Source organism: Monodelphis domestica, chromosome 1 (genome assembly GCF_027887165.1).
Source record: "Monodelphis domestica isolate mMonDom1 chromosome 1, mMonDom1.pri, whole genome shotgun sequence".
NCBI lineage: Eukaryota > Metazoa > Chordata > Mammalia > Didelphimorphia > Didelphidae > Monodelphis > Monodelphis domestica.
This window is the reverse complement of record NC_077227.1, coordinates 70,608,917-70,634,107: the sequence shown is the minus strand read 5'-3', so window position 1 is coordinate 70,634,107 and position 25,191 is coordinate 70,608,917. Positions and strand designations below refer to the sequence as shown.

At 35.8% G+C, this 25,191-nt stretch overlaps 1 protein-coding gene across 23 annotated transcripts in view; it reads right to left on the bottom strand.

Moving 5' to 3' along the window:
- Nucleotides 1-25,191, bottom strand: part of MYO9A (myosin IXA) — a 308,527-nt gene that overhangs the window by 37,778 nt on the left and 245,558 nt on the right. For all 23 annotated transcript variants that reach the window (XM_056800401.1, XM_056800408.1, XM_056800432.1 and 20 more), the window contains 6 exons: nucleotides 24,148-24,371; nucleotides 23,363-23,479; nucleotides 18,838-19,026; nucleotides 17,508-17,555; nucleotides 2,098-2,209; nucleotides 198-259 (listed from right to left, as the gene is read on the bottom strand). In XM_056800401.1, coding sequence (XP_056656379.1) covers nucleotides 198-259; nucleotides 2,098-2,209; nucleotides 17,508-17,555; nucleotides 18,838-19,026; nucleotides 23,363-23,479; nucleotides 24,148-24,371 — 752 coding nt within the window. The remainder of the gene's footprint in view (nucleotides 1-197; nucleotides 260-2,097; nucleotides 2,210-17,507; nucleotides 17,556-18,837; nucleotides 19,027-23,362; nucleotides 23,480-24,147; nucleotides 24,372-25,191) is intronic.

Genomic DNA, 25,191 nt, shown 5'->3' with positions numbered 1-25,191 from the left:
CTGCATCATGAGGAACTGTACTGTGAGGTCACAGCATTAGAAAGGTTGAGAACCACTGCTGTAGGATAAGGGTAGCAAGTACATCTATTGAAGCTCTCTCTAACCCAGAACCATACCCAGAACGGCAGCCCAGTGTTTTCTTGGAGTGATCCCTACAAAGGATGACAATAGCTCCCACTAAGTGAATAGCTCCCTACCTTTTTAGAGCACTTGGCTGTAGTTTTCAAGCAGCACTTTTTGTGGCAGGCATACTTGCATACTGAAAAATAACAGCAAGGAACAGAATTATGAAAAACCTGCTTACAAGTGATAGCTTTCCTCAGAACTTTTTTATGTTAAAATGAATGGTCTAAAATATCACATAACAATTCTGGATAGTTACCTGGTATAATTTACCACAATCTTTTAGAACAGAAATTCTTAACCTGAAGTCTCTTAAGTTGTTGTTGGCTTTTTAAAAATGTATTTAACAACATTATTCTGAGAATGGCACAAAAAAAAGGTTAAGAATTTCTTATATATATAGGAGATGCTTTGTTAGTATGACTATTAGCCTACTTTTCAAATAAATTGAAGTTAAATTTTGAGCAAACTCAAAATAAAGTTCATAGACTATGACAAAGTTCTATATTACATTCTAAAATTGGTGGTTCCTTTGACTTTCTACATAGTAGGAGGGGTACATGTCAGACTTGATGATGTGACTTGAGAATTAGTGCTCATTCCCTAAAAAATTTTCCTATTGTCTTTACACTGTATTTGTCATTCCCAATATTGGAATCATTTCTATGTGGCCTCTGTTGAAAAGCAAAAAAAATTCTTGGAAGGACAACACATGTTCTAAACTCATTAGTATCCATTATCATACTGATGTGGATTAGTTTATGATGATTTTATAAATCAGAAAGCCATTTTTAAAGGAAATATACATGAGGCAGTTCAATTCTGATTCAAATATACAGTCTCTGGGTAGAGGGAGGTAGGAAGGACCAATAGAATACCAAGAAGACAACAATAAATTAAAATGTCTAATTTTTTCTAGGACCAGACAACACGGTTACATATCAATGTTTAAACATATTTCCTTTAAAATTTTATGGACTAACAGAAATACTGAATAATGGATTAGTGGGAAAAAATAAGAGAATTCCTTTTATTATTTTTCTATTTGGGTTTAAATAAAATACGAGGTATATATTTAACTGAGGACACTACTGTGAGGTTCACAAAAACAGGAAAATTAATTATGTCTAGAAACCAAGAAATCAACCCAAGTTCATCAAATTGTAATGAAGAATATCAATTAGTGTTTTAATTTCAAAATTTGAAAGGAATTATAAATTAGAAGACAACATGGGGGATGTGGGGTGTGTGTATGTGTGTCCCTGAACTATGATTTCTTCGGTGTCGAAATGTCATTGATAGAGAATGTTAATTTATCTTAGTTTTACATGGGATGTTGAGAGATTAAGTGACTTACCTGGAGTCACACACAGCTAAGATGTTTTAGAGGTAGGGTTTGGAAGAAGTTATTGCTGACTCCAGAGGTTGGCTCTCTAGCCACACTGCCTCTCTTGTTAAAATGGGATACAGGGGAGTAAACCTTTTGGTGAATTGGGACTTTCTGAAGAAAAGTTATGTGGTAGGCTGTGAGCTCCTTGGAGCATCATGGCAGCACCTGACATGGCTCTTGTGATGGTGTGCCCAAGGCTTTCAATTCCAGGCCAGAGTGGATGAAATATTCATATGTCAGGGAGTGTGGGCTCCTTGACTGCTAATGGATAATGACACACACAAAAAAATAGAGGAGTCTATCTCCAGTTGCTCCTTAAGGGACCTATGTTGTCTAATTGTGTTTTTATATCTCTAGTACCTAATATATAGTAAGTTTTTTAGCTTAGGCTGAGCATCAGTTAGTAGATTCAGATTACTTGATGGAACTGTATTTGAAAGGTTTTCAACACATCTGAACCTATCAGTCTTAGAGAACACAGGAATATCTCTACAGAGCATAGGATGTATTAATAATAATGCAGTTTAGGAACAGAGAAAAACTTTAAGAGGTTAAAAAATCCCAAAGTAAATAATGGCACTTACATTTGCAAACAGAAGCTCTGTCCATTATCCATATAAGGGAAGAACAGTACTCACAGTAGGTAGGGATACTATATTGGGTGGCCTTAAAGATGTGCCCATTATGTTCTTCCACCTGTGACAAAACACAACACTTCCGTCAAATCCACAACTGGGAGATGGACACCTTAATTGATGCTTCACCTTCACCTGTCTGGTTTATGTACACTTGGGGCAACTTTTGGCTGCCATTACTTCACTTCCTCCCTGGGCCTAGCCCTGTCTAATGGCCCTTTCATAATCCTCAGCCTTCTTGACCTCTTTAGAATCTGACACATCTTTTCTTGGATAATCTCCCCTGGCTAGGTTTTCCTGATGTTCTCTCCTGGCTTTTCTTCCCTGTTAGACTGCTCCTTAATCTCCTCTGCTGGATTCTCATCTTATTAGACCCACTAAGTGTCAATGTTTCCTCTGCTCTTTTGGAGTCATCCTTGATTCTTTCCCTGACTCACCCCACACATCTAAACTTGTTACTTCCACCATGACAACTCCTCAAAGATATGTTTTCTATTCTTCTTTGACACCACCCCTATTTTTCAAACCCTTGTTTGACACCACTCTAGTTTAGGTCTTCATCCCCTTTCACCCAGGTCACTTTAATAGCCTTCTACTAGGTCTCCCTGCTTCAAATCTTTCCCCACTCCAGTCTAGCCTCCACTCGACTCAGAATGACCGTGTCACTTGCCACAATTTCTTGATTCTTCAATAATCTCCAAAGGCTTCCTATTATCTTCAGGATCAAACAAAATTCTGTACTAAAACTTTTCAAAACCTAGCTCCTATCTACACTTTTAATTTTTAAAAATCTTATTTATCTTCTCATACCCTACAATCCAGGAACACTGATTTTCTTGCTGTTCTTCATACACATAATGTTCTATTTCCCAACATTTTCTTTTTAATGATTGCTCCTCTATGTCTAGAATGTACTTACTCCTCACTTCTGCCTCCTGGATTTCCTGACTTTCTTTAAGATTCAGTTCAAATCACACTTCTTACAGGAAATCTTTCCTGATATCACTCTCCCTGAAGGAAAGGATCTTAGAGACCAAACAGTCCATTCAATGTACAAAAGAATCCTCACTATAACACACCTTGAATGGTGCCACCTAGTTATCTGCCTGCCATCAAATATGAACTCCTTATATTTCATCCCCTTACCCTCTCCTTTATACCTTTTCCTTTGGGTATAGTAATCAAATCATTAGTATCATTCTCTTGAAAAGGTTAATAGCTCTATACACCAGTGACTCTCCAGACCTAAACTCCCTTTCCTGTTCTCTACTCCCTAATGTATTATCTTCAATTAGGATGTAAACTCTTTCATTACATGAGTGCTACCTGTTTTTTACAGTGCCTGATAAATGCTTACAAAGACAGGATATATGCTCTCAATGAACTGGTTCAAACTATTAATCAGGATTCTTAACCTGGGAGAGCATGGATATAAAAAAATATTTTGACAATTGTATTCCAATATAATTGGTACCCTCTCTATTTTACTTTATGTTCTTAAATACATTATTCTGAGAAAAGGCTTGCTAGTTTCACTAAACTGCAAAAGGGGTCCACGACACAAAAAAAGATTAAGAACCCTTCATATAAATCCTAACTGATTTTAGGAAGCAAGAGATCAGTGTATGGCAAAATAGTCAGAAGAAAGGCTTTATGTTAGAAGTAGATCACAAAGGACGCATCAGATAGGGAAGGGAACATGAATTTATTAAGTAGCTACTATGAACCAGGAAAGGTGCCTAAGCACTTTACATATATGATTTCATTTCAGATTCACAACAACCCTGTGCGAACATTAAAAAATTCTCAGACCTTACTTCATAAGATTTGGTTAAGACCATTCCCCATTTAAACAATGAAGGGACTTAGATCAGGAATGTGAAGACCTCTACTCCACCCCTACTTAAGCCTGCTTTAGGGGAAGAGACTCCTTGCGGAACAATGAAAAATACTTAAACCCATACTTATAGTAAGGCAAAAGTTCTTAAGCTGTGCCTATTTTTAGATCTAATACAAAAGGGTGCTAAGTACCTATAAAGGTCAGGCAACTTGTGAATTTACAAGGAGCAAAGAGGTGAGAACTTACTCAGAGGTTTTTTCAGGTGTGAACTTAATCAAAAGTTTAAGCCTACTTAGGTGTGAATTAAGAATGGTCTGTCCTTTGGAAAACGTCTACTGTGATTGGTAGATGTTAGAACTTAGGGGAGGTGACATAAGAGAAAATTCCCTTTAAAAGGAGATGAAAAGCTGAGAGAGGGGACTCTCTCAGGGACTGTCAGAAGAATCTCTCTCTGGAGATGGCAAAGCTGAACTGGTGTCTCTCTGAACACTAGAATTTTGCTTGGGACAAATCTTGTGGTGAGTGGATTGAAGACTGACTGATCTCTCTCTCTCTTAAGGCTGTCTTAAGCTGTCCTAGCCTTTTTTTTCCTCATTATTCCCTTTTCCTCTCTCTCTCTTTCTTTAATTCCTCGTTTGCATTAATTAAAATCTCTATAAAACCCAGCTGACTTGGGTATATTTAATATTTGAGAATTTTCCCCTGGCGACCACCTTATATATGATTTAAAATAAGACACTGTCTTGAAACCATATTTCTGCGGTCACAATTTAAGCCAAACACTCTTTATCTGTAACAATTTATTTCTCCCACTATTTTAATCATTATACCTGTGAGGCAGATGCTATTATCTCCTTCTTACAGTTGCTCATAGGTTCAGTGACTTGCCCAGCATCTTACAATTAAGAAAAAGCCAAAGGCTGGATGTGAACTCAGGTCTTCCTGATTCCAGGCTCTCTAGGCTCTATGGTGCCACTTAGCTACATAAAGCTAATGTAAGAAGTTAGAATAGACATGGCACGTGAAGTACAACAAAGAGACTAGCTTGGTTAAAGTGGAAGGCTGGTGATGATGTATTCCTCAAACAGGATTAGATAGGTAGAAAGAAGAGAAATCAATTAATTTGGCCAATAAATTAGTCCATGGTAAGGCAGGCAGTAGAGCCACTGCAGGTGGCCCTAGGCTCTGGAGCAAGGGAAGGTCATGATAAAAGTAGGCTTTTAAGAAGGCAGTGTAAGTATCATAACCCAATTCTTACATAAATACAGGACACCTTTTAGATAAAATGTGATGTTATGTATTCTTCTTAGCTATGTATGATATTCTTAAATTCTTTAAAATTGATTATATTTCATATGATTAACTCTTAAAACTCTTAAAAGCTAGAAAAGACCCGCAAGGTTCTACTTTACTTCCTCTTTGTAAAGATGAGGGAAAATGTCTAGAAATGGGAAAGAACCTCTAAGTCCAATGCTCTTTTCTCTACTGTGTGATTCTAAAGATATCTGTTTATGAGTTTGCAGACACTTGTAATTTCTGGGCTATAATGAACATCTTAATTTGGAAATGTTTAGAAATGTAGAAAATTGAAAAAGATTGGAAATATAACATATAATTTAACATAGTAGCCTACTCTTTGATAATCCAGAGAACCTAGCTAATGGTTTAGAACTTACTATTTGACAAAAATTGCTATAAAAACTAGAAACTAATCTGGCAAAAACTAGATATAGACCAATACCTCACACCATATACCAAGATAAACTCCAAACAGATACTTAACTCAGATCTGAAGGATCCCATAATAAATGGAGTAAGGAAGAAACTAATTTTAAATTTTGTGGATGGAGAAGAATTTATGGCCCAGAAATAGAAAGGCTCACAAAAGACTAAATGGATGTTTTTGATTCCATAAAATTAAAGTTTGTTTGCAAAAAAAGTACAGCTAAAATTAGAAAGGAAAACAGATAATTAGAAAAAAATCATTGCAGCAAGTTTTATTGATAAAGATCACACTTTCATGATATATGAGAAATGGATTCAAATTTATAAGAACAAATCATTTCATCAATTGACAATTATTCAAATGGTTATGAATAGGCAGTTTTTGTAGTAAGACATCCAAGCTATCAACAGCCATAAGAAAAGAATGCTCAAAATCACTAATAATTAGAAAAATGAAAATTAAAGCAACTGTAGGGTCACATCCATTATAACAACAAATATGACAAAAAGGGGACATGCTAAATGTTGGAGAGGCTATGCAAAATAACCACATTAATGTACCTTTAGTGGAGCTGTGGATTGATTCGATTATTCTGGAAAGCAATTTGGAACTACACTCTGAAAGTTATTTAACTCTGAATACCTTTTATCCTAGCAATATTATTTTTAGCCAATACTCAAAAGAGATAGAAAAAAGATGCTTGTAAAAAAAAATACTTATAATGGCTCTTTTGGTGATGGCAAAGAACTGGAAACTAAGAGGGTACCCATCAATTGGGGAATGGCTGAACAAATTTTGGAACATCAGTGTAATGAATCATTATTGCACCATACGAAATGAAGGGAATGTTTTCAAAGAAACCTGGGAAGACTCCCATGAACTAATGCAGAATAAAGTGAGAAGAAACAGGAAAACAATTTATACAATAACAACTCTACAAATAACTTTTAAAAACTTGAGAACTGTGAATTTTAGGTTACTCCACCTTACTTAGTCTAACAAAAACAGGAATGTCTACACCTATACTTAAGGATTAAGTATTTAGGAGGATGGCCTATAACAGACATGTGCTAGCAAATGACAAATCAGAAACAACTGACAGATGCCTGGGCTGTCCTAAGTCAAGTTTAAGTTACCATTGGTACATGTGAGATGCAGGAAAGTCTATATATTTTGCATCACATTCTCTCTCCGGTCTCTTTGACAGCGGAGAGGTGGCTGACAGAGCGTGCTGAGCATTTTGGCATCTTGGGTGGCGGCTGCTATTGTCCGGGTTTAGCGGTGAGTTTTCCTTGATACCATACTGGAGGAAGCTGAGTAGCCTAGTTCAGGCGAGTCATCTTAACTGAGCTCTCTCGGAGTTTAGGCTGATTCCTTTCTCCTTTACCGTCCAAACATTATCCTCTTAGAAAGCCTCTAATCTTCTTCAAAGACCTTGTGACGGTGGTCTTTGAACTTACCCTGGCACAGGGCAGGCGGGAGAAATCCTATACCCTCCTTCTCTCTCTTCTCCTTAATTCCTTCCCTCTATATTAATTAAAATCACCATAAATTTCCAACTGACTTGGGTATTTTATTTGGTATTTCCTCTGGCAACCAAAATTAATTTAGATTTGAGTCACAACCCTAAAATTACCTTTACAGAACTAAGATGACCACAGTGACCAACAACAATTCCATTCATCTCACAGATTCGTGCTGGACTCAGGGTTCAGAACAAGAAATAATTTTTTGGACATGATCAATGTAGAAATTTGTTTTGCTTGAGATAAAGCACATTTGTTGTAAGGGTTTTGTTTTTCTCCCCACCCCTGACAGGAAGGGTAAGAAGCTGAGGGCTCTGAGAAGCAGAGAAAATGTATCTATTAATTGAAAAGAAACTTGATTTTTCTATTTAAAAAATGTATGTCTCCAATAACTCAAAGTTGAGATAGACATAAGAATAAAAATATTCTATTTTTCTTTTATTTTTAGGTTTGAGAGAGACATTGAAACAGGAAAAATAAAGTTTTTCATTATCATGGGCATGTTGGAAGTACCTCTTTGTATGATCTGGTCATTTAATCTAATCCTTTCACTTTACAGAGGAGGATGGACCAGCTTCCTGACTCTCTTATCCATGGCCCCACAGTGACTTCCATGTGGTAGTTAGTAACACAAGACTTTAATACTTCAAGTATCTTCATGATTTACTGTTTCTGTATGTCTGTTGTATAGGGACCAGCCTAGTAAAGTTAGAAAAATTAATTACCAGAGTTAACTAATAGGCAAATAATTTTTTTGCCACAGCAGTCATAAAAGTAGTCTATTAGAGTGCCGAGTGGCACAAATTTGAATCTAAGGACAAGACACACTGATGAAATTAGCAATCCCTTTAGCCCTGAAGTATAAACAGACATGTAAAAATATCTTCATCCCCTTTAAAGATTAAGATGAAATAATTAATAGTATTAATAGTTGATAATAGGGTATGTTAATAATCACTTTATAATTATTCCCTCATTTGATGCTTACAACAAATCTGGGAGGTAGGCACTACTGTTATCTGCATTTTATAAATTAGGAAACTGAGGCAAACAGTAACCCTTACTTGCCCTGGGTCATCTAGCATCTGAGGCTAGATATGAACTCCGGTCTTCTTAACTCCAGGTCCAGTGCTATGCCCACTGTGCTACCCTCATATACTTATGTTCCACATTTTATCTAGTAATGAGAAAAAGAGAGATCCAAGGCAAAGAATGAGAAATTTTAAGAGAATGACCATTTCCTATTCATAAAGGGTAAGAAGGCTGGTATTGAGTAATGAAGTATGATCTGATAAGTAGTTAAAGGAAACTAGTAAGGGACCAGAGTTCCAAAGCCATCCTTTCTTTCCATTAATGAAAGGGAGGATAAGAGAAAGGAAGAAGCCTAAAGAAAGCTCGAAAAGGAAATCTATTGCTTGAAAAGAGTGAATTTATGGTTAGGTTCCTCAGAGAGAATTGAGGTGAGATAAGATATAATCAGTAAAGAAGAGTCATAAACTATATTAATATATTTAATATGATGCTAGAATGTAGTTGAAAACACTCATTTCTATGCATTTTTAAAATCTGACTTTCCCTATGCTTAGTAGATATTAATTCTTTTTTGAAAATCTTCAATAAACAGAGAAATTTTTTTTTCTTAATTGCAGTTAGTACAGAATTGTGATGCCCTTTTCCACTTTGGAGGAATACCAATAGCAACGGAGCAGCACCAAAACCTGGAGAGGAGATGATGACAACAAGGTAGAGAATGGGAACTTAGAAGGGAGAAATTACATGTTAAGGTCCTTCCTGACAGGACTATATCATTATAAAGGGAAGGGAAGATATTTGAGGGCAAAAAAAGAGAAAAAGAGGAATACAATCAAGATGATTGAAGATTATGGGGCAGCTATGTGACTCTGGACAAGTCACTTAATACCAATTGACTAGTCCTTACCGTTCTTCTGCTTTGTAACTGATTACTAGTATTACCAAGTATTAGTGTTGATTCTTAGATAAGTGTTACTAAAAAGGACTATGGGAGAAGAAAAAACCATCATCTCTTCCTCCTTAATTCTTGCAAATATACCTCACCTTATCCAGACCTCTAATATGATGAAGCTGCTTCAAAAATCCTTCCCTAATGGATATTAAATCTTTTTTCTTCCTTTAGCATATCCATAGCACCTTAATCAAGTAGTCCCTATTGTTTCTCCTGCTATGGTATTTGAAGGACTTCTAATTATAAGTTTTGGACTCCTTTACAAAGGTGATTCTCAAATTATACAGATTTTCTGTACTTGGACTGTATTCGTTATCCCTAAAATTTGAAAGATGCTCTTCTCCCTCCATGCAAGGTCTCCTCTGACTTTTCTGGTTGGCTAATTGAGTTTTCACATAGGTCCCACCCCCCCCCTTTACTCCAGTATCTGATATTTTTTGTTCAGGGCACACATTTATCCTAGACTTTAAACACATCCTATTTCTTTCTTGTTAGTTACTGATCGTTTTAACTTTTAGAAAGAAGGTGATATTCTTTCATTTAGTTATAGCCCCATAAGATAAACCTTAGGCTATTTCTTTCTTAAGTAACAAGATAGTCTATCTTTACAACTAGAACATCAATAGGTTTTAACAGTAGAGAAAGGCAATCAGTTTTTAATTTTGGAAAAAGCTATGGTTCATTTAAAATTAACTTGAGGGGTTGGATGTGGCTAGAGGTTGTCTACCTGTCTTATATTTCAGAAATCCATGCTAATGGGGGAAACCTCTTTATCAACCTCAAATTCTATTAGTTGTCATTTTATTAATTCATACTTTTCTTTCCATGAACCCTGAAGCAACTCTAATTAAAACCTCCACCTCTTCATACCTAATTATAAAAACCTTTAAAAAATCAGTCAGTAAGCATTTATTAAGTATTTATGATTTATTATCCATACTTATTATAGACCAGCTATTATGCTAAGCATTGGGAATACTAAGAAAGGCAAAAACAAGAGAGAAGATCTCATTTTAACCTGGAAAACAGCATGCAAACAACTATATACCCACAAGATATGGATACAGATATAAAAGGAAAATGAAAAATCACGTTAGAAGACAGGAACTAGCAGTGAGGGGACTCAGAAAAGACCTCTTAAAGAAAGCAGAAAGCTGAATCTTAAAGGAACCTAGGAAGGTCAAGAGGCAAAGGTAAGGAAAATAATCCCAGGCATGAGGGACAGAGAGGGAAAAGGCACAGAGTGTTGTATTTGAAGAACAGCAAGAAGTGCACATGTAGAGGAGTAGATGTGAATGGGAAAGGTAGGAAGGGGTCAGGTTATGAAGTGCTTTAAAAGCCATACAATGATGGCTGGTTCAATATCAGGATTGGCTTGAAAATACAAATGTGCCAGGTTAATGAAAAGACCAACAAAAGTCTTATGATCATATCAATACATGTGGAAAAACGTTTTCTGACAAGATATAACACCCATTCTTGTTAAAAACACTAGGAAGCATAGGAACAAAGAGATTATCCTTAATAAAGTAGTATTTTCCTAAAAGCAGGAGGCAGCATTATTTGTAAATGGGTAAATAAATTATTTATAAGTCGGGCTATTATCATTGTTACTATTCAATAGAGTGCTATACACAAAAACTAGAGTAACAAAGACAAGTAAAAGAAATTGAGAAAATAAGCATAGGCAAAGAAGAAACAAATACCCTAAAGTCAACTAAAAACAAGCTGAAACAATTAACAATTTCAGGAACGTTGCAGGATATAAAATAAACTCATATAAATCATCAGCTTTTCTGTATATTAATAACAAAATCAGATAGGAAGAGAAAGAGAAATTCCACTTAGAGTAACTATTAACAACTCTAAATATTTGAGGGTCTACCTGCCATGACACACACCAGAATTAAACAAACACACAATTATAAAACATTCTGTATATAAATAATGGCAGAACTAAATAGAGAACTATTAATTGTTCATGGATAGGCCACGCTAATATAGCAAAAATGACAATACTAGCTAAATTATTTTACTTATTCAGTTGCATATCAAACTAATAAAATTTTCCTTCATGGAACTAGAAAATATATTAACAAAATTCATTTTGGAGAAACAAAAGGCCAAGACTTTAAAGAGAATTAGTGAAAAAACAAATTGAGAAAGGAGGCCTAGAAATAAAAGATCTCAAACTATACTACAAGGCAGTAATCTTATTATTAGATAAGAGTAGATTAGGTATGCAATATAAAGAAGCAAACAAGTACAGCAGCTTTGTGTTTGATAAATCCAAAGATTCCAGCTATTTGGACAAGAATTCACTATTCAATAAAAACTGTTGGAAAACCTGGAAAGCAGATTGGTAAAAACTTAGCATCACCATAGAGCAACACAAGTTTCAAACGGATACATGACTTATTAAGACGTAGTCTGTAACTCCCCATTGCCTCCTTTGTGCTAGACATTGTACCAATCTTAATGCAGTCTAAAACAGGCAAATTGTTGGCTCTTCTTGTACAACTTTGGTTTGCAAGCCACCAAAACTCCCAGATCCTATTTCAGATGAATGACTAAATTTACCTCTCTCTCTTTCGACTTATGAGGCTAGTCACTTGAACCCTTGAAAACTCAGTTATCCTTATTTAATTGAATCTTTCTCAATTTAGCCTAATTTTCTAGCCAGTTGAATTTTTTTTTTTTAAATTCTGACTCTTTATCCAATGAATCAATGGTCCTTTTTAGTTTTGTGTTACTGGAAAATTTGATTAGTATGCTATTTATGCCTTTATCAAAGCCACTGATAAAAATGTTACATAGCAGGGATCAAGTGCAGGTGTCTGGGCCACTCTACAAGAGACATTCTTTGCTTTTGATATGAGCTATTACTGACTACTCTGGGGTCAATATATACTCTGTCCTTCACCCTCTGTTGCTTCTTTATGATTTCTCCCTTAGTAAGCTCCTTTCTTCCCTCTATAATACAGATGACTCTCAAATAATGATCTCTAGTCATAACCATTCCATCTGCTCCAGTACCACATTTCCAACTTCTTTAATGTCTAAAACTGAATTAATTTTATTTCCTAAAAACCAAAATAAAACAAACCAAAAAAATCATTTAAAGCCATCTCATTGTTTCTACTCTGCCTAGTTTATGCCACAATCATCATCTTTCACCAGGATAATGTGATAACAGCCTCTTAAATAATCTCTTCTATTACTGTCTTCTACCTGAATAATTTTATAACATGGCATTCCTCTGCTGAAAAACTTTCAGTGGCTACTCATTGCCTGCCTAAAGAAAGTGTCTGTCAAGGTAAAGCACTGGGTCTGGAGTCAGGAAGACTGGAGCTCAAATTCAGCCTCAGCTGTGTGACCTGGGACAAGTTACTTAATCTTTCTCCACCTCAATTACCTCATCTATGAAATTGGAGTAATAATTGCCCCTCCTTCCCAGGGCAGTGATGAGCATCAAATGAGATCACATGTAAAGTGATTTACAAACCTTAAAATGCTGTATAAATGTTCATGGTCATCATGATGATGATTGTTGTTCTAGGCCGTCTATAATCTGGCTTCATTCTACTTCGGCCTTATCTAATGATGCTTTTCTCTTAGTGAAAGCTATAATCACTATCTCAACATCTTGTCGCTCTCCTTCTATGTGCCTTTGTTGATGCCATACCCATGCCCGAGATGGACTTCCCTTCAATATTCAACTGCTTCAGGGCCCAAATCAGTTAAACATCACCTTTATAAAGTCTTTCTTCTATCCTCACACTTTTCAACTAACATCTGTTTTGCTTTGATTTAAAACTTGGCTCTTCTCTGAAGATAAATCCCTTGCAATTCTCTCCACTCAGAATCACTAGTCTCACTCTCCTTCCTTCCCCCACACCCCGCAATTCACAGACTAAGATGGGGAGTACTCTTAACTCCCCACTGACACTTCCTAATATCATTCAGGCATCTCTTCTGAGGACTTTTCTATCTGCTTGTATGCCATTCTTCTCATCCTTCAGATATTTTTCTCAACTGTTAAAAAGATTTAAACACCTCTCTCATGGTCTTTTATCCCTGTGATAATTTTCAAGCACTTTAATACTCATGTTCATAATTCCTCTTAACACCTTGATTACATAATTCCTTAACCTCCTCAATTCTAATAAATTTTTTATCTCCTCTACTTTATCCATAAGCCAAAATAATTGTCCTGTAAATATTGTAATCTCTTAAAATTGTACCATGTCCTTTAGAACTTAGAAATTTTACTCTTTCAATACAAATTCCTCCACTCATGAAAACTCTATTTTTTCCTCTATTGGGATCTTCTGTCTCCTTCTGGTCTATCTTCCCAACTCTGGCTTTCCTCACCTTCATAGCAAATACTGATCCTATGATCTCCTATTTTCATGTCCCGCCAGATCTAATACTTCAATAAGATCTGTGACATGTTCCATGGGCAGGGATTCATTGTATCCACAGCAAACTATCTTGTATGATACCTGCTCATATCTTCCCATATATATAAGGTTTCCATCATGTGCTAAGAGATTTTTTAGTATTGTCTTCACTGGGTTTTTGTGAAAACTTCTTTCTTTTAGTTCTCCTACTGTGAACTTTAGATTACTCCACCCTACTTAGTCTAACAAAATCAGGAAGGTCTACACACATACGTATGGATTAAGTATCTAGGAGGATGGCCTATGATAGACATGTGCTAGCAAATGACAAATCAGAAACAGCTGACAGACCCCTGGGCTGTCCTAAGTCAAGCTTAAGCTACTATTGATACAGGTGAGACACAGGAAAGTGATGTAAAACCATCTATATATTTCGTGTCACTTCCTCTCTCCAGGCTCTTTTGCGGTGGAGAGATAGCTGGTGGCAGCATGCTGAGCCTTTCAGCATCTTGGCGTGGCAGGAGCTATTGTCCGGTTTAGTGGTGAGTTTTCCTTGATACCATACTGGAGGAAGCCTAGTAACCTAGTTCAGGTGAGGGGTCTTCTCTGAGCTCTCTTGGAGTTTAGGTAGATTTTTCCTCCTTTACCTTCCAAACACTATCCACTTAGAAGCCTTAATCTTCTTCAGAAACCTTATGGCGGAGGACTTTGAACTCCCCCTGGCACAGGCCGGGTGGGAGAAATCCTATACCTTTCCCACTCTCTTCTCCTTGATTTCTTCCCTCTATATTGATTAAACCACCATAGACATCCAAACTGACTTGGGTATTTTATTTGGGATATCCCCTGGCGACCAAAAATCAAACTTAGACTAGGTCATGACCCTAAATTATCCTTACACTACCTATAAGATTTCTTTTTCAGTTTCCTTAGCTGTATGTCACCCTATAACTGTGTTGGGGAACCTATAGCACATGTGCTGGAAGGGGCTGCTCCCCTTGCTGTCTCCATGTGCCTGAGAACATTTCTCCTATCATCCATCCCTCTGCCCAGCAGGAGCACTTCCTCCCTCCCCTCTTGGGGGTGGTGGTGCTGTTGCTCACATGCAGCGTGAGGGTTGCAGTTTGGGTCATCAATGCCCTATAATAAGAGAAATACCACTATTCTTGGCTTCCTTATCAACCAACACTTTCTTTGGGGAACCTTACTAAGGTTCCTTACCTTACTTACCGTAGGCTCAATGATCATCAATAAGCCCAGTTCTATAAATTCACTCCTAGCCCTCCTCCCGAACTACAGTCTTAAGTCACCTTATATCCTTTTACATTTCTAATGAAAATCTCATAGGCATCTTAAGCTAAATGTGTTCAAAACAACTCAATATCTGTTCCTCAAAATACCTCTTTTGAATATGCCTATATCTGTCACTAAAACCATTGCCCTTCTGAATCCCCAGGCCCAAACCTCACCCTCTCTTATTCAATATAGTCAACCACTTGCCAAGTCTTGTTGATTCTGTCTTCATAATATCTCAGATATATCCACATGACCCTGATGTTCAGGTCCTTACCACCTCTCACCTAGACTGTATTAACTTCTTAATGTGTCTCCCCCTGGTTTTCTTAAAGCATAAAGCTAGCTTGTGTCACCTCCTTACTACATAAATTCCAGTAGTGCCCTATTGCGAGCAGAGTCAAACACCATCCTGGCACTGAATGCTATTTTTAAACAGGCTCTACCTGGCTGATTATTAAATTCTTTTATCCTCTTATCTTCTTATATCCTCTATGATGCAGTCAAATGATTTGAGCTCAGCAAATGGTTCAGGTACCCTAAAGGTCCTACTATTTGGGCTACAGTAAAAATTTGCTTTCATCATGAACCAAACAGTAAGAGGACTCAAATTCTGTTACAAATACTTACTCGTAGCTCTCTGGTAACAATTTGTAGGGCTAATGATAGGTAGTCAAAAATCACTGGATTAGAATTCATACCTTCTTAACTCTTCAACCAAGTAATAATGAATACCTTACTCAGGACATGGAAGTGTTCTTGGAATAAACAAAAGTTTATTGCAAGTGACATACAAAATTCCTCTTTCCTCTACCCCAAAAAAGTACCATCTCTATCTAATTTACATAAACTTATTTTTCAGAGTGAAAACAAAACTTTCTATTTTCATAATTAGGAAAATATAATATTGTTTGTTTGCAAAGCCATTGTTAAAGATGAAGCTAATTTTGCTTTCTTTGAAAATGATTAATTCTCTAGATTATAGGCACAAATAAGCCTTGACAATATTTGTTTTAAACAGTCCATTAACCATTATCTAAATCTTAAAGTATAGGTTTGTCATGAGTCTTTCTAATCTTTTATTTCAAAAGAATACAATCCTTTTATCTAAATCTAGAATGATGTTTTAATGAACAAATTATGGAATTTTAGAATTTTGCTATGCAAAATGTATGAAGTCAATGAAGTATTTAATTTGCTAACCACTGGCATAAATTTTGTAGTGATATATCTGGAATAATCTTTTTTTTTTTTTTAATTTGCTGGTCCAACATTTCAGGATTTAAAAAATAAACCCTACAAAATCCAGTTTGAGGCTGTGATTTTATTGGAAGGAGGTAATTCTTAGTAAGAAAACCCTACCAAGGAACATAAGGAAAGTTATCAGGAGTACTCATAGCTTAAGGCTATTGCCAATCTGTATCAAGTTAAGCTCTCTAAATATTATTCTATTTAGACTATTAGCATAGGGAAGCAAAAGTCATCATCATATGAAAATATCTGCTAGTGAATTAGCCACATAAAAAATTAGTTCCTCCCCAGTCCATTGCACCAATTTAGTCAATTTTGCTTGCTGACTGTGGATAATGGTTGGGCACCTCAAAAGAAAATACTATCAAGATCAATGGATTAAAAAAGGTCTTGGTAAAACAAAACTGATGAATTCTTTAAATTTTACTTTTTACAACTCTATGATTGTGCTATTACAGGAAACAGTGAAGCATATTATATTGTGCTATCATATAACTTAAAGGAAAGTTATGCCAAAATTAACATGATCCAATCTTTGTTTATTCAAATAATCATCAGAGTTAATATAAGAGTGAATATAAGAGTCTATTTTTTCATAATTTTTAGTTTCATTTTTCAAAATAAAGCTTCACTGAAACCTTTCACCTGCACTATTTATTATGAAATATTAATTCACATTAAGTGGCCTTTTTACTGGTACCAGTTATTTTCAGGCAAGGAAGAAATCTTGCAATTGAAATTCTACCCTTTGAAACTACATTCTTCAAAATTCAGACTTTATATACATATATATGTATATTATACACAGCTATAAAGCTTGTCATTTTATCACTAGTCATATATGTTACAAAGCTGTTCTTGTGTAAAATCTCTACGTATAATATTTCTTGATGCTATAATTTCAAAAAAATTGACCTTTCAGAGTAAAAAAATATATGACCATTGGCAGAATTTGCCATTTTGAGTGCTTAAAAATTTTCTACATGAGGATAAACAGTTGAAATGTTACAAATTAAGTCTTTTCTGTATCAACTGAGAAAATATCTAAGCTCTAAAATACGAGAATGGATATGGTTCCTAATTTTGTAGCTTTTTCTGAGAAATATCTCTGCCTTATGAATTAGCATGTTCCTGGTAAAAACAATTAAAATTATTAAACTGAAGAAAGCTTCTATCACATATTTTCACAACTATGGATATAAATGATTAATTTCAAATTACAAGACTATTCATTTCTAACCATATTAGCTGATATATAATAGCATATCAAGTCTTAAAAACTAAATTTATGAAATATTGTTCCACAATACACTAGAATATATAGATGTTAACTTACAAAATCAGCTTCTTTTTTCCTTCTCTTTTTCCTTTCTGTTTTTGGCACCTAAAAAAGCAACAAAAAAATCAAAATCTTTCTTTGCAAATTCAGTACTTGGATTTACACATGGCATACATTTAAAGACCCTTATCAGACAACTTTTATTATTACTGGACTTGGTAAAAAAAAAAAAAAACCAGCCAAACTTTAATTCTGTCTAGAAACCATGTCTCAGTGGATAATATAAAGGATCATGGATCAAGAGCTGGAAGGGACAGCTAAATCCAATCTTCACACAGAGTCTATCAAATCCAAACCCCTCATTTTTGGGATGATGAAAATGAGTCTGAGGGAAGTAAAGTGGTGACCTAGGGAATAAATATTAGAAGTGGAATTAGAAGCCAGGTCCTCTGACTCTAAAGCCAGTGCTCTTTCCATTGTTCTATACTACATATGACATTAAACCTAAAATTCTCCAATGCTTATAGTTTTCATTTATAATACATAACATCTCTCTTTTATAGACAAGTTATTCCTTTCCAATAAAAGCACAACTGGGAAGGTCTCCCCAGCATCTATAGCAAATACTGAAATCTCTAAACAACTTTTTTTATAAAGTGAAGAATCTTCTGTACCAGTGTACAATTATGCTCTTAAACTAATCCCAGTCCAAAAAAAATCTTTCAAAGGGTCATTTATTTATGATTTATAGTCCAATTACTTCCAGAAAGGATTGAAATAATTTACCAAATCAAGCAACATAAGCTAGTTTGATTAAAAACAAAAATGAACAAACAACAATGAAAGGAATAGAATAGCTCTTACCAGATATTTGATTTAATTTGTGCACAGGGGCACTGAATTTAGCACTGGCTTTCTGAACAAAAGTTAAGAGAAAAAATACTGGGCTATATAAGTCTCATCTATGTGTACTACACCCTAAGTCTATGAATTCATCTACAAATAAAATTTTTTACTGGTTTTGAACTCGAAGAGGAATTTTTCTCATAGAAGTTTACATATGGCAATGGGTAAAAAGAAGTTATCATCTTCAAATATGGTTTTGCAAAAGGCACAGAAACAGTGCTCAAATACTTTCTTATACTACCTAGGCATCACATTCTTTAACTCGTTCAAGGCATGCTTTGGGAAACTGTAACAAATATTCTGGATATGTTACTTTCTAATGATATGTTTGAATCCAGGGTAAAGAATTTAGAAAAATGTGCAGTTACAACATGGTTATTAGACTTTTCCCAAATATCACATGCTTTTGAATAACTTTGACAACTAGTTGATGAGTCAATTCATGGCTATCTTATCTGTTTTTCAAATATGTGACGTTTACCTTTGTAGCAATGCAATCCAAAAGCTTGAACTCAGTCATGTACTCATCTAGGAAGACTTTAAAAGTGTTAACCCAAACTTTAACTGGGGATTCACTCCAATCCCGTTGCTCAAGTCTCATAGTCTTCTCTAGAATTTGTTCAAACAGGGCATACAGGTCTTTGTACCGAATGCTTTTCCCATCATCCATCTATTAAAGCAACATAAGGAGTCAAGAAGAGGGTTTTGTGAAATATAATTTATTAATAAGAACATTGATATAACTAGTACTAGGTTTTTATAATAAAATTAGTAAATTCTTTTCAAATAACATGTTCATAGAAATTGCTCATATAAGTAAATATCTATAATTCAAAGTATACGGAAGAATGCAATATAAATTTAGAGAGTTTATAATTAAGTCAGCATGTGAAATAAAGAATTTATTTGCACAATTTTTCCCTCTTCATTTTCTCCATCAACTGTTTTAAGATATTCTCTTTAATGAAACAGGGAGAGTAATATCTTGGATCTCACATGATGAAATTCCAAGTAGCTCTCTAAGATCTTTGATATTCTTGCCTCCATCTTTTTTTTTTTAATGACCAATAGAAGTAGAATTACATAAAAGTCAAGACTCAGTAGCAAAGGAATCTAGAGATAAGATTTCTTTCCAAGAAAGTCCTCTGGTATGAACTTTGCTAATGACTGGAAGGTGTTTTTAAACTAAGGAATGGCTTTGCTTTCAAGTTAGGACTTGGGGCTTAAAGTGCTTTTGACTGAGGAACAAGGAGGAAGGAACTGACACAGCTGAAGCTTATTCCTTCTGTATTTCCCTACTGAGATAGAAGTGTGCTGGGACCTGATAGTCTGACACCCTTAGTCCAGAGACGGTAGAAGGAGGGCAAGTAAGGAAGAATTAAGAAGCAGTTAAGCAGGCTTAAAGGAATGAAAAGTAGTTTGTTCCTCTTTCCACTCAATGACCAGCAGAGTTTCTTCATTAGCTCTATCTAATTTGATAAGATTGAAATACATTCTCGGGAATGTATTTCATAAGGGAAGCATCTGGAAGCAATATGGCTATTGTTTTTAAAACAGAAAAAAATGGAAAATGGGGGAAAGCTTTGGTTGATTTCGTTTTAAATGAGTAAGAATAGGGAAGAAATGTGACAGTAAATAGGGCTTACTAAATGTGGTATTACAGGATTATAACAATTTATATTTACACTTTGCTTTAAAGTTTATACAGTATGTTTTTCACAATCCCCAGCATATAGACAACATTAATAATTCTCTAACTCAAAGCCAGAATTAGAACGCATCGAGAACCAAGCTCTGTGTCTCAGGCTGACCCTTCTGCCTCCACACTCATAAAGCATCTAAGAGGAAGCATGTCCCAAAAGATGAGGTAGAGTGAAAAGAAATGAATAGCACTTCCAAGTGGAAATGGAGATGTGGCAGGGAGAGACTGGGGATATCAAGATCAGAGAAAAGACGTCAAGGTGATCAGAGGACAGAGTCATCTCTCTGTCTAGCCTGTCTTTCCCTATTTCTCACCAATAAGTTAACCAGAGTCCTATGTGGTCTAGTCAATAAACAAAGGCAAAAAGTAATCAGAAAAAGGATAGGAAATGGCTCTCTGAGAAAGAATCAGGAAGGGAAAAGCAGCAATACTAAGAGGCAGTCTTCACTATGGAGTTTCCATCAACCTTGATCCTGACATTTGTTTCTCATAAGCTGATCCATTGCATCAAGATCTGGTGCACAATGAAATATAACAGGTGTCAAGTTTTCTAGTAGGTGAGAGATACATGCACACTACTAACCAGAACCCTCAGCCTAATGAAAAGCTTCTAACCGCACAGAAGAGTCAAGGTCGAGAATAAGTCACTTGTTCTCTGAAAACCAGTGGACAGACAGTCTTCTCTGTGTTCTTTCTAGATCAGAGTGGAGAATGGAACAGCTATGATGAACATGAGACTTTCAGGGAATAGCATCAGATCAGGGGGCTAGCAACAACACACTGTGGTTATAAGTATTTTATATTATAGCAGACAAAATGTATATTAACAATGAATGGGAGGAAGGTGCAGAGCCAAGATGATGGAGTAGTATTAAGTAATAATAAGCTGAGCTCCATGCTACCCTCCTCCTTCTCTAAAAAGATCTAGAAAACAATTAGGCTGAATGGATGGGAAAAATCCAGGAAAAGTCACAAAGAGTCTTTTTCTCAGCCCATCTTGGCAGAAAGACTAAGAAATCTGACCAGGTAACATATAGCAAGCAGGGTTTCTTCAATACCCAGGGAAAGGCTCTGAGACAGGGAAAGAGAATGTTCTAGACCTACACTGGAGCATTTTTTAGATACAGACCAAGACTATAACAGGAGCCAACTGGCAGCTTTGTTGCTCACCTCCTAGTTATAGGTCACAGATGGAAGGAGGACTAAGAGAGGGATCTTCTCCTAGGGATGATGTTCCCAGGTAGGGAGGCATAGTCAGAATCATCCACAATTTAGCAACCATAAAGAGGTGGAGAACTTGGAATTTTTCCAGATTCAAAAACTATAGGCTTATAGCCAACAATAAATTGCCCAGAAAAGTTAAGTATAATGATAGAGGGGGTAAATTGATTTTTAATGAAATAGAAAATTTCTAAGTATTCCTGATGAAAAGACTAGGCCTACAAAGAAACTCCAAAGAGCAAACACAGCAGTTAAGAGGAATATAAAATGATAGACATGAATAACAATGAAAAGGGATTTAAAAGGATCAAACTGCTTACATTCAAATATGGGGAAATGGTACTTGGTGCTCTTTCTGAACCCTTTCATTATCAGGGATCATGGAGGGAAGCTAATTAGTCAGAAAGTCTGGGAGTGGTTTTGCTATGTCTTAACAATTTTAAAAGAAGAACCTGAAGATGGGGAAAGAGAAATGCACCGGGAAATTAGGGTGGAAGAAGGGAAAGGAAAGTTAGGGAAAATTATTTTGCAAAATCAGGGGCAGCAAGTACACATTTTTACAAAGAAGTAAGAGGTGGTAGGGAAACAGCTAACACTTGAACCTCAAACTCATGTCAACTGGTCAAAGAAGGGAAGGATGCACACAGAGTTGAGTATAGAAAATAAATTTCACTTAACAGAGAAATGGGACGAAGAATGGAGAAGGGAAAATGGAGAATTGGAGTATTTATAGCACTTTTTGAGGTGACAAAGAACAGGAATCTGAAGAGGTGTCCATAAATTGGGGAATGGCTGAACAAACTAAGAAACAGAAATGTGATGAAAATGTTTTTGTACTATGATCAAATGAACCAATAAACATTTATTATGTGCCTACTATTTGCCTGGTATTGTGCAAAATGTTGGGAAAACAAAAAGAAGCAACAGATAGCCCTTGTCCTCAAGAAGCTTACAATCTAAAAGATTCTAAGAAACAATGAAGAGAACGGTTTTGGAGAAAATCCTGGAAAGATTTGTGGGAATTAACGCTTAGCAAAGTGAACAGAAGAACGATTACTACAATGACAATAATATGGTGAAGACAAACATAATTATGCCTAAAACTCTTAATATGGTAATTTAAACTAAATTAACATTGGTTAATATGTTGGTATGTATGTTAGCATAAGTAGTAATAACACGTATCTATCTATCTATCTATCTATCTATCTATCTATCTATCTATCTATCCATTTATAAATGTATTTACTGACCCATATTATGTGAAAGAATTTTCTCTGCCCTTCACTTCCTGTCTCCTGTCAGTCATTTCTCCTTTCCCTCTCAATTTTTCTTTGAAGATCACCAGAGTATAATACACATAAAGTATATATGCAGTATACATATGCACCAAGGGGTTCTATTTTTCTTTCTAGAGTATCTCTATTGGAGGGGGAGTGAAATGGAGTAGGTGGGGGGGGGGGAATAAGGTGAGTTTTTGCTAATTGAAAAAAATATAATTAAAAATAATAAATGAGGAACATATAAGAGTACAAGAACATAGGAAATCTGCAGAATAAGCATCCTGACATTAATCAGTACAGTAGAAGAAGCACTAGACTTGATCAGACTCTGAATCCTGTCTTTGCCTCTTATTAGTCATTATTGTTCAGTTGTTTCAGTTGTGTTTGACTGTTCATGACCCCATTTGGGGTTTTCTTGGCAAAGATGCTGAAGTGGTTAGCCATTTCCTCTTCCAGCTCATTTTACATATGAGGAAACTGAGTAAATAGGGTAGAACAACTTGGCATGGGTTACATAGCTAGTCTGAAGCCAGATGTAAAACCAGGACTTTCTCATTCCAGACCCAGCCTTCTAACCACTATTCTACTTAGTGCCTGAGATGGAGGGAGGAAGGAAACCAGAAAAAAAAAGAACACTTTATATGAGAGATTAAAAAGTTAAAGCTATTATTATTACTAAAGATGTTCTTCCTTACTTCTCTTCTAAAGTTCTGGCAACTCCTAGGTTCACCTGGCCCTTCTATGTTCAAGCCCAAAGTTTAGATTTGTTGGATTAAACTGCTCAGTGAAGAGTCACTTACTGCCAATGCCGATGAGTAAAAGCTGAAAATGTTTTGCCGAAATTCTTTCAATGCTTTTTTAAATACAACATCCACTAATGTATCCTTCTTGCTGTCCTCATTATCCAAATCATTCATCTAGGTACAAAAGAAAGAGTCAGTACACATTTATGTAATGATTATAGTATTACTCAAAGAAACCCTCATATGGGAGAAATACTCTAGCATATCTGTATTTAGAATCTCAGCGCTATCCTTGGCTGCAGCCGTCTCATTAATCAAAATGACACAATCTCTATAAGCTTACTCACTCTATATACCAATGAAAGAAAATGCTGGGGCCTGAGCAGCTCTGGCCAAAGAGGAAGTTATTTGCTTCCTGATATTATATTCCTTTCACATTTCTAACAATTTGTTCAATGTTTTTCATTAAAGTCATACTCTCATGCCTCATTGTTGCAGAGATAAACTGGCAAACGTCGGCTCTCAGCTTCTATACCAAAGTCCAAATGTGGCCAGGATCCCCACCAAAATGGAAATGCTTCCCTTTGTATGCCTAAGGATCAGATGAGAATCGGCTGGGTTTCCACATAAAGATCACAAAATTTTACACAACTCTGGAAGATCATCTCCTAGATGAGAGAACTGTGTTATAATTTACTTTGGTGGGAGAAATTCCACCCAGGGAAAATCCTTAACAAACCTATCTTACCCTATCATGTAGGATACATGATTACCCTAGGAATGACTAGTTTGACCCAGACTCCATGCTGTCTTCAGTGAACTTTTTCACAGGCCCAAAGTACCTTTTTTAGAAGAAACTCATCCATGCTCTTCAAGTCACTGGCTCTTGTTATTATTTGGACAGAGTCATTTTGCCACTGGACAGATTCCAGAGCAACATTACTTATCTTCACACTGCGTTTGCGCTTTGCCTTTGGAGAAGGGTCTTTGTTCTCTTTGAATTCTTTCTTACAATTTCCTGATAAGTCTGGGCTCCTAGGGGGTGTTGGATCATGGGGACCTATTTCTGTAATCCAAAACAAAATAGCAAATAAAATAAAATTTAGCATGTTTGTTGCTTTGTACTCATTTCCTAAATATATTTTATAAATATGTTGAGGGAATACATTCTTTAAACTTTATTTTAAAAAAAGAGAAAAATAAAAAACTGTGGATAATTAACTCTATATTGTGGAAACATAGGTAGGTTTCCCTTACAAAAAATAAATTGTTTCCAGCATACTGAAAAAATTGGCAAATGTTTGTTAAGCCAAGGAATAGAGCACAGGGCCTGGCATTAGGAAGACATAAGTTCAAATCCAGCTTCAGTTACTTATTGTGTAACCTGAAAGTCACTTATACTGTGATTGCCTCAGTTTTCTCATCTGTAAAATGGGGATAATGATAGCACCTACCTTGCAGGGTTGTTGTAAGGATTAAATGAGACAATAATTATGAAACATTTAGCATGGTGCCTAGCACATAGTAAATGCAATATAAATGTTAGCTTTTATTATACTTGAGAGATTGAATAGAAAGGGAGAAGTCCCAAAGGATATGAGATGGTAAAATGCCCTGATTATAACAAGGAAGAGAGGGCAGAATCTGCAAACTACCGGCCAATAAGTTAAACTCAATTTCTTTTTCTTAAGTTCTTACCTTCTGCCTTGGAAATTAATTCCAAGGCAGAAGAGTAGTAAGGGCTAGACAATAGGGGTTAAGTGACTTGCCCAGGGTCAAACAGCTAGGAAGTATCTGAGGACAGGTTTGAACCTAGGACCTCCCATCTCTAGGCCTGGCTCTCAATCCACTAAGCCATCTAGCTGCACCTTTTACAGTCAGTTTCT